This window comes from Sphaerulina musiva, assembly GCF_000320565.1.
Source record: "Sphaerulina musiva SO2202 unplaced genomic scaffold SEPMUscaffold_7, whole genome shotgun sequence".
NCBI lineage: Eukaryota > Fungi > Ascomycota > Dothideomycetes > Mycosphaerellales > Mycosphaerellaceae > Sphaerulina > Sphaerulina musiva.
Genome location: NW_016017389.1, coordinates 208022 through 221490, shown reverse-complemented (window position 1 = coordinate 221490; position 13469 = coordinate 208022). Strand labels below are relative to the sequence as shown.

The window sequence follows — 13469 nt, the reverse complement described above, 5'->3', positions numbered from 1 at the left end:
ATGGTACAGTACATTCACCTACCTGGTTAAGGTAGTAAGTACCTTGAGGCTCCACCAGCGCGTGAAGTTGAAAATGAAGCTAAAGTGAAATGTGTAACAGTACAACTACCTAGGTAGACTTAGTTCGTGGTGGATGTGACATGTGTGGAGCCTCCGCTGGACAGCGACAGTGACAGCAGCAGCAGCAGCCAGCCATCCATATAAACAAGGAAGTGTATGCACTTTCTCTTCATCAAGACATCGCCGTGTACGCAATTAACTAATGCTACAAACTACCTCGGCAAGTCCATGCCTCAGATGTACGTACGTGCTGCAACAGCTCACAGAATAGCAAGCATTGTGAGACTTCCGCGCCGCTCTTCAACGATAGCGCGAGTTCGGATAATGATAGCCAAAGCAAATGTCACCAGCTCCTTCGCTGTCCCGATACCTCCAAGTCCCCAAACCAATCCGTGAACCGTATCCCGTGTGCCCATGTTCCAAGTCAGTTGCTTCGCACTCTGCATCGACTGACCTCAACATCTTCCCATGAAACTCCTGTACGCCCCCAAATTTCCGTCCTGCTCCTGCGTGGAGAGGTACATACTCGCGATACTTCTGGTCGCCGGCAAATCGCCACTCGTCAAAAAGAAACAGAAACGCCGTCGTGGCTAGAACGTAGCAAAAACAAGTTTAACAAAGCAAACGAGGCGCCAAGACAGCGAGTGAATAGGCTTTTAGTTCTCTCCACTCATCCATTGACAGTGGCAGGCATTAGGGACGCTGCGCCTTTGCATCATCCTATTGGGAGTGCGGGCGCCGCGGTCATAGTCGGGATCCTGCTCGTCCAGCTGGACGATGACAGGCTTCCCATTATCGTCTGATATCCAGTTGGCGTGTCCATTATCCAAGATTTGATATTGTTGGCAGTAAGGCGTCGGCGCTCCCTCCACTCGTCGCTCCTCAAGCTTGACGAGAAAGGGAAATTGTGGCAGTTGAGTCCATTGGTCCACAGGGTTAGCAACATCGCCATCACCATCACCATCATCACGTTTCGGATGGCTCTCCGGTGGCCCTGCGTCCTTTGGGCCTTGCTTAGCTGCTTCCTTGACGGAGAAAGACCATGGTGTGAACCCCGAGGCTGGACCAGTGTACGTCGCCGTGGTCATTTTGTGCGTAAGAGTTGAAGTGATGATCGGTCCGCCGGCGGGCCGCCCTGAAGGGACAAAGGTATTCGCGACACCTGGACCAGTCGAAGTGGGAGTGGCTGTGGCCAGAGCTGGCGAAGACGGCGGTGACGTAGATGGCATGACACTGCTGTTACTGGTCTGAGTCATCGATGTTGTCGTAGTGAGTGATTCGGTGACATAAATGAAGCCTTCGAGCAAAGTCTCATTCCAAACGCAGAACCAGGGCTTTTCACCGGGGAAGGCACGCTGCTTCCGGCGTTGCCATGCCTCCGGCACTGACCACTCTGGACTGTACAACGCTCGTTTGCTTTTGTCATTGCTGCTGGTCGATATCGCCGCCTCAGGCACTACAACGACTTTGTCGTAGAACTGCTGGAAGTAGAACGCTGGGCCATTTTGTTTGTCGTCTTGGTCTTGCACGGTGAGGAATTGTGCAAAGCTAGTGTTCATGAAGGACAGCTGAGCACCGTATCCAATCCTCCAATCGTATGATGCATACTGAAGGACGGCTCCGAGTCCTTGCGAGTTCGGCGGCTGATCGACAATCATGGAAAGTGCGGAGTTTGGAGAGAGATTACAGTCCCATGCGAGCTGTTGATCCTTATTCGTCAGACAATCGCACTGTGTCTCTTCAGGCTCGCCCAACGAAAGGGCGTATGTGCCTGTTGGAGGTGCGCCTGAGGTTGGTGATGCGATGATGCTAGCATCGTACAGCGAAGTGACGACTGTGACTGGAGGATTTCTGCGCATGTCAGTCAGCATGTTTTTGAACAATTCGAATAAATCCACTCACTTTCCACGCATGTGGTTACCACCAGCGACGAATCCACCAACAACGCCCCCTAGCAAAGCCGCAACAAAGGCGATGACGCAGACAACGACTAAGATCCATTGGAATGCAACTCCACGATATCCGCCCACCGCACAGAATCTCGTTTTCCGTTTCTCTTTCCATGATTTCTTCTTCCAGCACTTCTCAGCGGTGGCGGTACTTGTGCGCTCAGCTGAGTCATTCGAGGTATTCGGTCGTATGAGAGCCTGGCCAGACATGCTGGACAGTCGAGAACCCTGCCGATGGAGTGTCGACACGTCTGTCATCGATTGTGGAGCCGGTGCCGCCGATGGCTGTATCATCGTGTGCATGAGTGGCATGCTGGGATCTGTGCCAGCCACTGGCGCCCTACTAAAGAGTGCTGTAGGTGCTGTCGGCATCAATAGCGGTGCCTTCTCTGGTGCATCTTCTGGATATCGTGTGTATGGTGGAAGTTGTTCCGTATGTCCGTCTTCGCCGATCAGGTCCTGATCTTCACCATCAGGGCCTAGCCGCCGGGTGTAATTTTGTCCCAGACCAGGAAAGCCTACAGGAACCGGATTCTGTCTTATCCCAAAATCATCTGGTTCGTCCTCATCATCGTCCATATCTTCTCCCACGCCTTGCGGATACATTGCATATGGATGTGCTGGCACATTGTTGGAGTAGGAATGTCTTGCCGAGGGCGCTACTATCGTAGATTGTGTGGCATTACTCAGCGTCCGCGCCGAGATCGCGGTCTGAGGGTATATGTTGTAAGGATGACTCGGGCCAGTGCCGAATCGTGGGCTATGCGTGGGCGCAAAGTGTGAGGAGGACGTCGAAGATATTGACCTCCGTACAATGTCATCTTGTTCGAACTCTAGGCTGTGATCTCGCGGCCCATTCGGCGACGCTGAATGTTCGTCCTCGGGACTCGCAAAGGGATTTTGGTGGGCGGTCGATTTCCTTGTCGAGTTTCTGTTGACGGATGCACTCATCGCCGGTGTTATCGTCCCTGGAGCGTAGTGCGCTGATATGCTGCGAATAGGGTGGCCGTCGACCACGTCTTGGCGCCCACCCTCCCCTTCACTTCTGTCGACATTGGGCCGGAAGCCATCGGCCACGCCATCCCACTCGGAATCATCGTCGACTTCGTGCTCGTCGCCAAACACATTGGCCCGCTCCTGTGTCGGTGTCGCGTCGCCGTCCAGCAGTGACCGTCTGTGTTCCATCATCCTGGCGTCTGTCACCGGCCGAATGGCCTGCTGCGCCTCCTCGACGCCAAAACGACTCCCTCTCCGTCTCGTCCACTCGTCCCGAGGCCGTCTTCGGTCGTCACGGCGCGGCAATGTGGTACGTGCGAGTCCTGGAGGGCGAAGAAGAGTAATATAGCGAGCGTGTTGGAGGGTGGTTGTGGTTCAATTGCGTGGTGTTGTGGTGTTGTGTGTGGTGGAAGACGACTGAGATCGCGAGTGGTGGGTGTGGAGCCTTCAGACTTGAGCACAGACCTGAATCCTTTCCCTGCCTGTCAAAACTCGTGTGATAGGTTCAATAATAATGGCTCTTTCCGAACGACTCTCTTATTAATGGATAATATCAGGTACATGTATGCTGCAAAGCCCAAGGTACCGCTGCATACTGCGACTGCAGACTGCATCAGGTATTATTGCTCTTCCACGCAGATTCCGTCTTGTATTCCCGAGACACCTCTTGCACGGCGCAGTGGCGGCAACAAGCGAAGCCTGAAGCGAAGAAGTCCTTTTTCTCCTGCAACAAGAGACGCTCCACAACATGGAGGTACTTCTCCGACATCATCCCTCCCTAGCGTGTCTACACCCACTGTGCACCCGTTCACTCGCTTGGCACACACTCTCTCCCTCGAGGTATGGAGGCGACGGTCTTTTCACATCGACGGGCTGGCCTGTGGTAACCGTCCCAGTCTGGCTATATAAGGCATGTCTGTGTGTTGTACATATGGTCATAGGCAGATGATCACAAATCGGATCCTGTTCAGCCCGGCCTCGGCTTATGAATATTCTAGGAGGTAGTAGAGCCCCCCTTTTCTTTCCTGTATGGACGCCAGCAAGACCCCGCGATTGATGGCATGAAGTTTACTTTACTCTTGGCTACCTTATGTACCGTAGGTATCGACACGCTCAATCATCAAACCGTGTACATCAATCAGCTCACGACTCTGGGCGACGCTGTACTTGCTTATATGCATATATGCTATGCAATCTGTGCATGGTGTGTGTGTTGGTGTGTGTCTGTGTTGAAGGCTCACCATCACTACTACTTCATCTCCATACGACAGCCATCGGGGACCACACAGCACGTTTCATCTTCATCTGGGATCTTTTCGAACAGTTCTGTAAAACACCGTCCGTAAAGCAGCGAACGTCCTTTCACAGGATACTGTCGCTGAGACAGAGGCTCAGATTATAACATCAAACACTCGTCACTTTCGTGCATTTGGTTCGTGAGAAGTGGTTTGACAGTTCTTCCGAATATCTACAGTCGGTACGGACTAGTCACAGAGTCAATGCCAAATTGGTATCTAATGCCTGTTCTAAACGCCCTCAATGCCCCACGCGCGAATGTTTCACGCCCTTCTTGTATCACATCTATTGCTTAATCTCGTACTTCCTGCGGAACATGTCATCAACCTCAGTAAGATAATAGGTACCTGGTGCAATGGTGTCGATGCTTCCTTGAGGCTTGTAGTTGCTCTTGAGGTGAGCCTTCTCGCGGAGGTTACAGAACTCCTCGTAGGTCTCTGGAGATACAACCCGACGGCCGTCAAGCTTCTTTTGCAGGTCAAGCTTCTCAGCAATCTCTTGAGTGCTGCCATTGACCTTGAGCGCGAATAGGGAAGACGCAAGACCAGATCCGTAGGAGAAGATTCCGAGGCGCTTGCCTTGCAGATCATCCGAGGAGACGTTGCTGAGCAAGGATACGAGCGAGGCATATACAGATGCGCAGTACATGTTTCCACACTGCGTGGGGACCTGGATGGCTGGCTGCACACGCGCAGCGAAGCGCTTCTTGGCCAAAGTCACAAACGTCTTCTCCACAGTCTTGTCCGATATCGATTGCTCGTATGTCAGACCCTTGATTTCTGCGGGGACTTCCTTGAAGATTTCCGCTTCTGGATTTGCCAGGTAATCATTGTACAGCAATCTTGCGTAGCTCTTCGAGACCAACTTGCAAGTCGGGGCGTGGAAGGCCATGTAGTCGAAACGATCCAAAGGTGTTTCCAGCTCTTTCACGCCATTTGCATGACCGTTTGCCTTGCTCTTCAACTGCTTCTCGCGAGCGTTGTACGCCTTGTAGCAAGCGTCAACTGCTTCAGTGTAGCACTTGATGGAATAGTGGCCATCCACGATGGGGTACTCGCTGGTCAAATCGGCCTTGTAAAAGTCGTATGCGTGCTTGACGTAGCTCCCACGCTGGCCTGGCTCGAATGCGATTGGGGCGTCTGGTCCGATGAGCATGGCAATACAGCCAGCGCCGCCAGTGGGTCTGGCGTTGCCCTTCTTGTACAGCGCGATATCTCCAGCAACGACAATCGCGTCACGTCCGTCCCATGCAGAAGATTCCACCCAGGCGACGGTGTTGAAGAGGGCATTTGTGCCTCCGTAGCAGGCGTTGACCGTATCTACACCCTCAATGTTGGTATTGCCAGAGGGCTCAAAGAGCTGCATCAGCACCGTCTTGCACGACTTGGACTTGTCCAAAAGCGTCTCCGTGCCAACTTCGAGTCGGCCAATCGAGTTGGGGTCTATGTTGTACTTTTTCATGAGCGAGGAAACTGCGGTCAAGGCGAACGAGTAGATGTCTTCTCGGTCGTCGCAGAAGCTCATCTTGGTCTGTCCGAGACCAATGGTATATTTTCCGGCGCTAACGCCATCGAACTTCTCAAGCTCTGCTTGATCGACACACTGCATGTAGCACTGTCAGCGTGTTGTCTGCCGGACAGACGGAATCTTGGATGCGACAGGTGCTAGCCTCAGAGTGCTCAGAGCGAGGAGAGGATTCCAATGGCTCTGCCTGCATCGCCCTGTATCGATGTGTGCCCACGACGTACCTGACTAGGGAAGTAGAGCTCAATGGCCTTGATGCCAACGTTCTGAGGTCGGTCCGCCATGTTGAATCCGCTGTATGGAAGGTGTGGTGTGGTCGCGTGCGGAAGCGTGCGAGGAGACTCGAATAATGCGGTGTGGAGAGAATTCAATCGTGGAGGGTCGGTCTGCTAGTTTTTGGTACTCGGGGCGGTCGGAGGGTACAACAAAGGATTTTTCTTGTAGCTCAACTTGTTACGATTGTTCACGTTGGACACGGAGCGAGAGGAGGGGGAAAACAGTGAGGTGTGTATGAATGAGAGAAATTCAGGGCATGATATCTACAGTCAGGTAGTTTTAATTGCGATTGCGCGTGTACAAGTACCTGGATCGTGCACGCACGATGCAGGGTGACCAGGGTCCAAATCGAACCATCCTCAACGTACGATTTTGCTTGGAAGAGGGCGCACGCATGAACAGTTTAGTTTTAGTGTCTCCTAGGCGACGGTACCTCCTAATCCCACCATGCTTAGTCACAGGGACTTGTTTATAACGTCCATACAGATGATATATCATATAGTACATGCAGCCCGTCTAGGGAGGAGGATACCTGGTGTAGTCCCCCATGCCACTCGCATGACTCGTACCAGACTGTTCGTACTTCTCCTGGATAGGTTGATATCAGATGACATCCTTATCCTTTCCACAAGGACGATAACGACCCTTGCCCAAGACAACAAGCACCGCTTAGCCAGACGTTGTTTGTTGCTGTATACAAGGTCCGAACTGTTTCCACACCCACAAGAAGCTGGCTTAGCGTGTCGTTTGCCTTTGCGATGCGATTTATCACGCGGTACGATCAGATCCGTAGAGCACGGAATGATGACATATTTACAGAGGACAAAGTCAAACAAGACGAGATCCAGATATGTACATACATGAGAGAATTGGACGTCAAATTTGGGTCATGTAGATGGTGGAACATACATGTAGTCGCCATCATATCCCTCCTCTTACACGACTAGACAGCGTAGCAACGCAAAACGAAATAAAAAAATAAAATAAAAAGGAACCTCTCTCCTCCCCATCGAACGCACCCTGAATCATCGGCTTTGCCTCGAGTCTCCCCCCAATAGCACTCCTCCTTCTCCTCCTCCTCCCCCTCCAACTCCCTCCTCTCCCTCCTCCTCGCAAACACCCGTGTTTTCCATTAGGTAAGGTAAAAGTCTCACATGTCTCCACCTTTTCTCCCACTGCATATCTATCAAATTAATGCTAGGAGGTTACCTTACCTTATGCTGCGTGCGCAGAAGCCACCTGATGCATCATGATAGGTACCAAATGATGATGATGATGATGATGATAACCCACAAAATGATTCAACCCAAGCTGGGGAAAAAAACAAAAGGAAACTGGAAATATACCTTAATCATGTTCCAAGGGAAATAACTACATCATCATCATCATCATCATCATCAGACGAGACATTTTGGCAATATTGGGATGAGGGAGTGGTGTAAGGTAGGCAGCAATAAACGGTCACAGCAAGAATCGGCTGGACTCGACACGGAATTCAAGAAAAAGTCTCCTTGGTTCCTGTACACTAGGACTGTCGATTTGCTATACAAGCTACATGTCTCAAACTACATGCATACCTACAATAGGGTGGAAAATAGCGGCGTCGTTAATGCATCATCACATAGACCAAGTGTCGCGTTTAGTAGCCTGTCGGCTTTTCTTCAGACTTTGCAAGTGCCGCATCGACCAATTTGGGGAAGTTTGGCGTGCCAAACCCAGTCACAGCATCCCATCCAGCTTGCGCAGGGAATCCGTCCGTGTCACAACCGAAGCTAGAACCAGAAAGGACGTCGGTCAAGGCCTTATAAGCACCAGAGTACAACCACGGGTTCAGGAAACCAAGAGTAGGCTTCCCTTCAGCCAACAGGGCATCGTTGACCAGCGAGATGATCGCAGCGACTGTAGGCGAAGATGCAGAGGTACCCCCGATAGTGATAATGTCTCCGTTCCACACAATGGCGTCACGGTTTGACTGGGCGGAAATATCTGGGTAACCTCGGCCGGTCTTGTTGTAAAGTCCATCGTGAAGTCCCTTCAAGCTGTCAATGTAGGCCTGGACGGTCGCGTTCTGATACTCTGGTGCCGGAAAGTAGTTGCTGAAGCCTCCGCCGGAAGCGAAACGTTGAACGGCAACTTCGGGCTCGAAACCTTGAGTTCCGCCCACGGTTGTCACCCAAGGGCAAGACTATCAAGAATGTCAGCTTCTGGTTCCTGTGATGACGAGATTTGATTTTGACTTACAGCTGGGAAAGACGGCAAGAACATCTCAGTTTTCTTTCCATCATTACTGAAGCATGTGCCGTCGCTGCCCACACCAGAGTCGCCAGAAGAGAAGAAGAGCGAGATACCTCTCGCTCCAAGCTGGGCAAAGCTAGAACAAGCTCTCTCTGCATACGATTGCGGCACAGTCTGCTCATCATCGCCGTAACTGGTGCTGATGACCTGTGGCAAATCGTCGCGATCCAGAATAGAGTCGAGCCAGACGAGGTACGGCTCATTCGTGTCGGTAGGAGTGTTGATATCTGGAATGAATGGAGGGCTGCCGCCAGTCTGCCACACTTCGAGAGGTGTTGGATATGCTATTGAGATCATGTTCTCTGAGTCGAGAACAGCCTCCTCGTTCTTGCCTGCTCTCACTTGAGCATCAGTATATGGACCTTGGTCGTTGTTACCGTCAGCAACAGTGGTGATGTTGAACGAGTCCGCTGCCTGTTTACGTGTTAATCATGAACTCGTGGTCCCAGCGCAGAAACTGAAAAGAAAAAAAGAGCATACCGAAACAGCTTCGGGTCTGAAGTTCTGGAGGGCCTTCTTAATGTCTTGGCGGTAGCTCGTCTCGTTGAGGTAATTGGTGTGGCCCATTTTGTTCTTGCCCGGCACCTGAGGCTTGTAGTCGTAGGTTCCGTAGAGCGTCCGCTTGCAGTCCGGAGTAGTGAAAGAAATGTTACAGATTTCGCTGATAGGGCCTGCTCCGGAGCCTCTATAGGCTGGCGGCGGAGCGAAAGCCTTCTTTCCTTCATTCTGCCACCAAGAGTCGGAATACTGGATGGTGTCCCGTTGCAGGGACGTAGCTCCGTGGGAGGTTGCCTTTGTGCGGAAGAACGAGTTGGTTGGCTGCACCACGTCGATGTGCTCGTGTAGGTGTCGAGGAAGGGACCACTCCGGGGCTCTCGCTAACGTCGACCCATCCTCGTGCTCAAAGACCGAGTACGAAGTCTGCAGGAGCTCTTCTGCCTTCTCGATGGGAACCAGGACGTGGATGGTGTCCTTTGCAGCGTTGTGCACGCCTTGAATGCCATGCTCCTCCAACCAGCTCTTGACCAAATCCTGGGTCTCCTGTGAGGGACGGACAATGTCCGCAATCTCGGCTGCCGTGAGATGTTGTCCGTAACGAGCGTGCGATGGGTCCGACACTTGGAGCAGATGCTCCTCGATAGCACCCTGATTCTGCTGCTTCAAGCCGATGGTGAGGTGCACTCGGTCAGACTTGCCTGCCTCGCCCACTCTGGTCCAGCCTCTTGGCACGGGATGGTATTCCTTGACAGCGTACGACGAGCGCGGGCTCTTTGGCAGAGCATATGCAGCGGAGATGGTGCCAAAGGCACACACAATGCTGGTGAAGAGCATGTTGGGGGGCAGGAACTAGGGAGTGCCCTACTACTGCTGCTCGAACCTGAAAATGATGAATGGCTCTGGGTGCACACTCCAAAAGGAGAGCGGCTGCCACATTTTGTATCCATGGTACCTGCTTCGTTGCATTGCAAATGCGCACGCTAGCGCAGGACGGTGGATATGGGTAGTGCCTTGCAGCTCTCAGCTACGTGACTTCTTGTTCCGCCGTTGGTAACGATTCGTAGCGGGTCCAAGTAAGGCACTGGAGTGCGAATCTCAATGAAGCAGGAGGAGGGTGCGCTGCTGCCGACCGTATCAGATCGCTCGCGGAGAACGGCGACTGGTCCATAGGAGGTAGTGCGCCTCCCTTCTCGCCGTCCATGGATTTCTGTGATGTCTGTGACTTCGCTTGTCGCTGTTGCCGGCGGGGCAGCACATGATCACCATCATCGTCCTCCTCCATCCTCCATCAGCCTGCCACTCGAAATCCAGATGCGGCAGGTGATAGGCACGTCGGCGGACTGTTTGCACAACAACTGGTTGATGGGGTGAAGTGGAGCGCAGCAGGTCGGAGCTTGATACTGTGCCTGGCTAGGCTTGTGCGAGCTTATCTTCCTGCAGTGTGTTCTAGTTTGGATACTAGTGGCTTGACGGGATGCTTAGCAAGACGGTGTGCTTACTAAGGTAATCGTGAACTGCAGTACCTCCACAAGGTACTGTACTACCGGTACCTACCTAGGTAGGTACATATCTGTACCTTCACTGCATCCACCTCCAAGTCGATTCTTGGGCGCCTTTTGAGGGCAGTGAGAGCAGAGGGCGAGAGTGTTTCTGCATCCCGTTGTCTATCCATATCTGGTCGAAGCCTGATAACCATGTGGCAGTAGTCAATGCAATGGATTTAGTCAAATGGTCAATGGAAGAATACCTGAGGTGATGAGAAGTTGATAACTTCTGTGTGGACCTCTTTCCTTATTGAGCTTTAGGTCAAAGCCTATTTTACAGATGGCGGCTTGGCAAACTCACCATGACGCCATTTACCATCGCCTCCCGCAATTCCACCTCGCTAGGTACGGAGGTACATGTAGGTTCAGGTTGGAGTCCATTTCAGCATACATCTTGTACAAAGTAGGAAGGTAAGCTATATCATCACATGCCCACCATCTGCCGGTCCCGACTACCACGAATGAGCCGCTCCGTAGGCATGTTCTCCCCTTTCCCACCTCTTTGCAGATGAAACATAATTCATCTATTCCTCCCCCAACGAGACTGAATCTACCTCCTAACGTGAAGTGCGTAGTACCAGACCGCTGCCCGCCAATGCCAACAAGCCACACTGGTACCTTAGTTCTAGAACCACCGCGGCAAGAGTCGTGACGCGGCGCATCTAAACTTGACATGGGTCGCCGCCAACAAAGGCCTCACAATCCGCCTTGTTGGGTCCAGCACACACTCCGGCACAGCAGCATTCTTGTTTATCGGGCCCATACTGTCTTGCTGCAGTGATTTTTGATCCGGGGTAATCTTTTGCCCACATGTCGACACAGAACGTCAGACATCCATCGTCCGAGGTTACAGAGCAGTCGCACAATTTGGGAGGCGATGCTGTAATATTGTTTGCTAGGCAGTGAGGATCGAAAACGCCTGTAAAAGGGTTCGTAGCGTCCGCGCAAGGTTTTTGGCAGTCGTCGTCGGTCTTGCACTGTCAGGTTTTGTTAGTCGGGTCGCTCGTATCTTATTGACTTGGGCACTTACTTCTGCATTGATGAACTCCGAAGTTACAAGTCTAGAGCCGAAGGCCGCGGCTAGCAAGACGTACTGCGAGAGAAGCATGATGTCTGGATACAGTCTTGGGGGATGTCGATGGAGTAAAGCTAACCTTCTGGTATGATTTTGGGGGAGATTCTCGAAGAAGGGGAATCCGCACGTCTCTTATGAAGATTGCTTGATTGTGTCTAAATCTACCAACGCCAATTTTCTGGGTAAGAGGTCAGACAAGGAACAGACGTTGGTGTTGTTCATCAATTTCTTTTGGCTTTCGCCGAGCAGTTCCCCAGCCAAATCCGTAGGACAATTCCCCATGTTGATCCCCTCATTCCCCTGTATGCCATCTTCCCGGGTCCGCCACCCCTCAGGATCAGGTGATTATGATCAATTGCAGACAATGCAAATTGCAGAGCATGATTACATGTATTTGCTTTCCCAAGGACTCAAGGACCCAAGACATGAAAATCTACGGAGCATGCTGGAACCACATGTACCAACAGGATGCAAGTGTATAAAGCCTATAAGGTATTGAATGTATCGCACCGGGTCACCGACGAGAGTTATTTGTCCGACACCAACCTGGAACCTTGGTGAAGTATCGTGGAAACATAAGGCTACCACAGCGGCACAGCCTACCAGCACATGTACCCACGGCCAAATTTCTGGCATCCAGCCCTGTAAATCATGCCATGCGTGCTCTATAAATAAGCATAGGTAATGTATAATTTATGACCAGCTAGGAGGTGCCCAAGCCTAGGCTGACATGAAAACCAACCGCACTTTCCCAAGGGCCCTGGATGAGGTAAGAGAGAACATCCGTCCGTCCGACCTGCTAGACATAGGCTACCTATATTGGAACTCTCGGGCGCAGGGCCAACGCGTCTACAAGACTACAAGACTACAAGTACTTGCCAGATCACGGACCTCAAGTTTGCGTTTCACAGAAGCGCCTAGAACATCAGCATTCGCGAATCGCAGGCCCCTCACCCCGGCGGAGAAAGGAGACATGAGTGCCAGCCGCCAGGTAGAGGTGTCGATACTCTGGCCGGGTAACTCTACGCGGACGACGGTTTCGACGATGTATTGTAGGGTCAGGACTTCTTCCTAGGGCCTGACTCAGGGGCTGTTCAATAGCCTCTAACCGCAGGTGCCGCAGTTACTGCGACATGCTTTTCAATGTGGTTTTCGATAGTAGAAATGCGGCAGTCAATGCGACAGTCAATGCGATTTTCGAAACGCGACCGGCAATGTACCTCTGTAGCCGTATTAATAGTCGCAGTGCGAAATGTTCGACGGATTACCTTATTAGGTAAACCGAGACGCCAAGACGCAATGCGACGACTGCGATTGAGTTGAGTACAGTTCGACTGGACTTTAGACAACTCTATAGACTGTAGCAACTGCGGTTGGTGTTCAATAGCTTCATTAACTGCCGCATTCCGGCGTTAGTACGTTCAATAGACCAGAATCACTGCGAAAGCAACTGCGGTTGGAGGCTATTGAACAGCCCCTGAGACGTTAGTCTGATATGCCTTGGCTGTGCCTACTGCCTATATGCAGATCTTGCATGCCACGTGGTAGGGAAAAGCGTGTTCCAGTCTGTCTGCGGGTTTCTTGTCCCAGTGAAAACATAAGGTAGTCTTCCTCTCGCTTGTTCAGAATCGCAGTCACGAGTATGAGGCCTGCAGATCGACCAGGACTGCGAGCCATAGTGCTGTGTCCGACGCGCTGGCCCAAATTGATGGCAGTCGACTTGCCAGTAGAACGCCAGCTTTAACAGTACATGTACACAACGCGGGGGCCAGAGAAGCATCGACGCCTCCGGGGCTCCGCATGGAGTGATCAGTGTGAGAGATGGAGTTCGCGTGCGTTCCGCTGCGCGCCGTCGAACGGGCGAACAGGACCGGAAGGCCCGAGAAACCGGTGGGTTCGACCGAGCAGACCTCGAGACTTGATGCCAAAAATATTTCGCCCAAGACGCTGTTCGTG

General features: G+C 52.0%; 4 protein-coding genes across 4 annotated transcripts; all 4 read right to left on the bottom strand.

Annotated features, from left to right (window-relative positions):
- Positions 1 to 136: 136 nt before the first annotated feature.
- Positions 137 to 3865, bottom strand: SEPMUDRAFT_150070 (uncharacterized protein). The gene is made up of 2 exons (XM_016905949.1): positions 1963 to 3865; positions 137 to 1911 (listed from the first exon to the last, which is right to left on the bottom strand). The coding sequence occupies exons 1-2, from the start codon at positions 3195 to 3197 to the stop codon at positions 717 to 719; spliced, it is 2430 nt and encodes an 809-aa protein (XP_016759163.1). The 5' UTR covers positions 3198 to 3865; the 3' UTR covers positions 137 to 716.
- A 578-nt stretch (positions 3866 to 4443) lies between these two features.
- Positions 4444 to 6286, bottom strand: SEPMUDRAFT_150069 (hydroxymethylglutaryl-CoA synthase). The gene is made up of 2 exons (XM_016905948.1): positions 6050 to 6286; positions 4444 to 5903 (listed from the first exon to the last, which is right to left on the bottom strand). The coding sequence occupies exons 1-2, from the start codon at positions 6107 to 6109 to the stop codon at positions 4587 to 4589; spliced, it is 1377 nt and encodes a 458-aa protein (XP_016759162.1). The 5' UTR covers positions 6110 to 6286; the 3' UTR covers positions 4444 to 4586.
- Positions 6287 to 7614: 1328 nt separating this feature from the next.
- Positions 7615 to 9932, bottom strand: SEPMUDRAFT_88216 (tripeptidyl-peptidase 1 precursor). The gene is made up of 3 exons (XM_016910467.1): positions 8877 to 9932; positions 8343 to 8810; positions 7615 to 8286 (listed from the first exon to the last, which is right to left on the bottom strand). Exons 1-3 carry the CDS (start codon positions 9726 to 9728, stop codon positions 7741 to 7743), a joined length of 1866 nt encoding a protein of 621 aa, XP_016759161.1. The 5' UTR covers positions 9729 to 9932; the 3' UTR covers positions 7615 to 7740.
- Positions 9933 to 10797: 865 nt separating this feature from the next.
- On the bottom strand, positions 10798 to 11604 carry SEPMUDRAFT_150067 (uncharacterized protein). Its single transcript, XM_016905947.1, has 2 exons — positions 11469 to 11604; positions 10798 to 11415 (listed from the first exon to the last, which is right to left on the bottom strand). The coding sequence occupies exons 1-2, from the start codon at positions 11544 to 11546 to the stop codon at positions 11101 to 11103; spliced, it is 393 nt and encodes a 130-aa protein (XP_016759160.1). The 5' UTR covers positions 11547 to 11604; the 3' UTR covers positions 10798 to 11100.
- Positions 11605 to 13469: the final 1865 nt, after the last annotated feature.

Coding starts and splice junctions, on each gene's coding strand:
- SEPMUDRAFT_150070 (XM_016905949.1), bottom strand. CDS start 3,197: ATGATGGAACACAGACGGTCACTGCTGGACGGCGACGCGACACCGACA. Junction 1,912..1,962: donor GGTAACCACATGCGTGGAAA/GTGAGTGGATTT, acceptor TGACATGCGCAG/AAATCCTCCAGTCACAGTCG.
- SEPMUDRAFT_150069 (XM_016905948.1), bottom strand. CDS start 6,109: ATGGCGGACCGACCTCAGAACGTTGGCATCAAGGCCATTGAGCTCTAC. Junction 5,904..6,049: donor AGCTCTACTTCCCTAGTCAG/GTACGTCGTGGG, acceptor TGCTACATGCAG/TGTGTCGATCAAGCAGAGCT.
- SEPMUDRAFT_88216 (XM_016910467.1), bottom strand. CDS start 9,728: ATGCTCTTCACCAGCATTGTGTGTGCCTTTGGCACCATCTCCGCTGCA. Junction 8,811..8,876: donor TCAGACCCGAAGCTGTTTCG/GTATGCTCTTTT, acceptor ACACGTAAACAG/GCAGCGGACTCGTTCAACAT. Junction 8,287..8,342: donor TCTTGCCGTCTTTCCCAGCT/GTAAGTCAAAAT, acceptor CATTCTTGATAG/TCTTGCCCTTGGGTGACAAC.
- SEPMUDRAFT_150067 (XM_016905947.1), bottom strand. CDS start 11,546: ATGCTTCTCTCGCAGTACGTCTTGCTAGCCGCGGCCTTCGGCTCTAGA. Junction 11,416..11,468: donor CGGAGTTCATCAATGCAGAA/GTAAGTGCCCAA, acceptor AAAACCTGACAG/TGCAAGACCGACGACGACTG.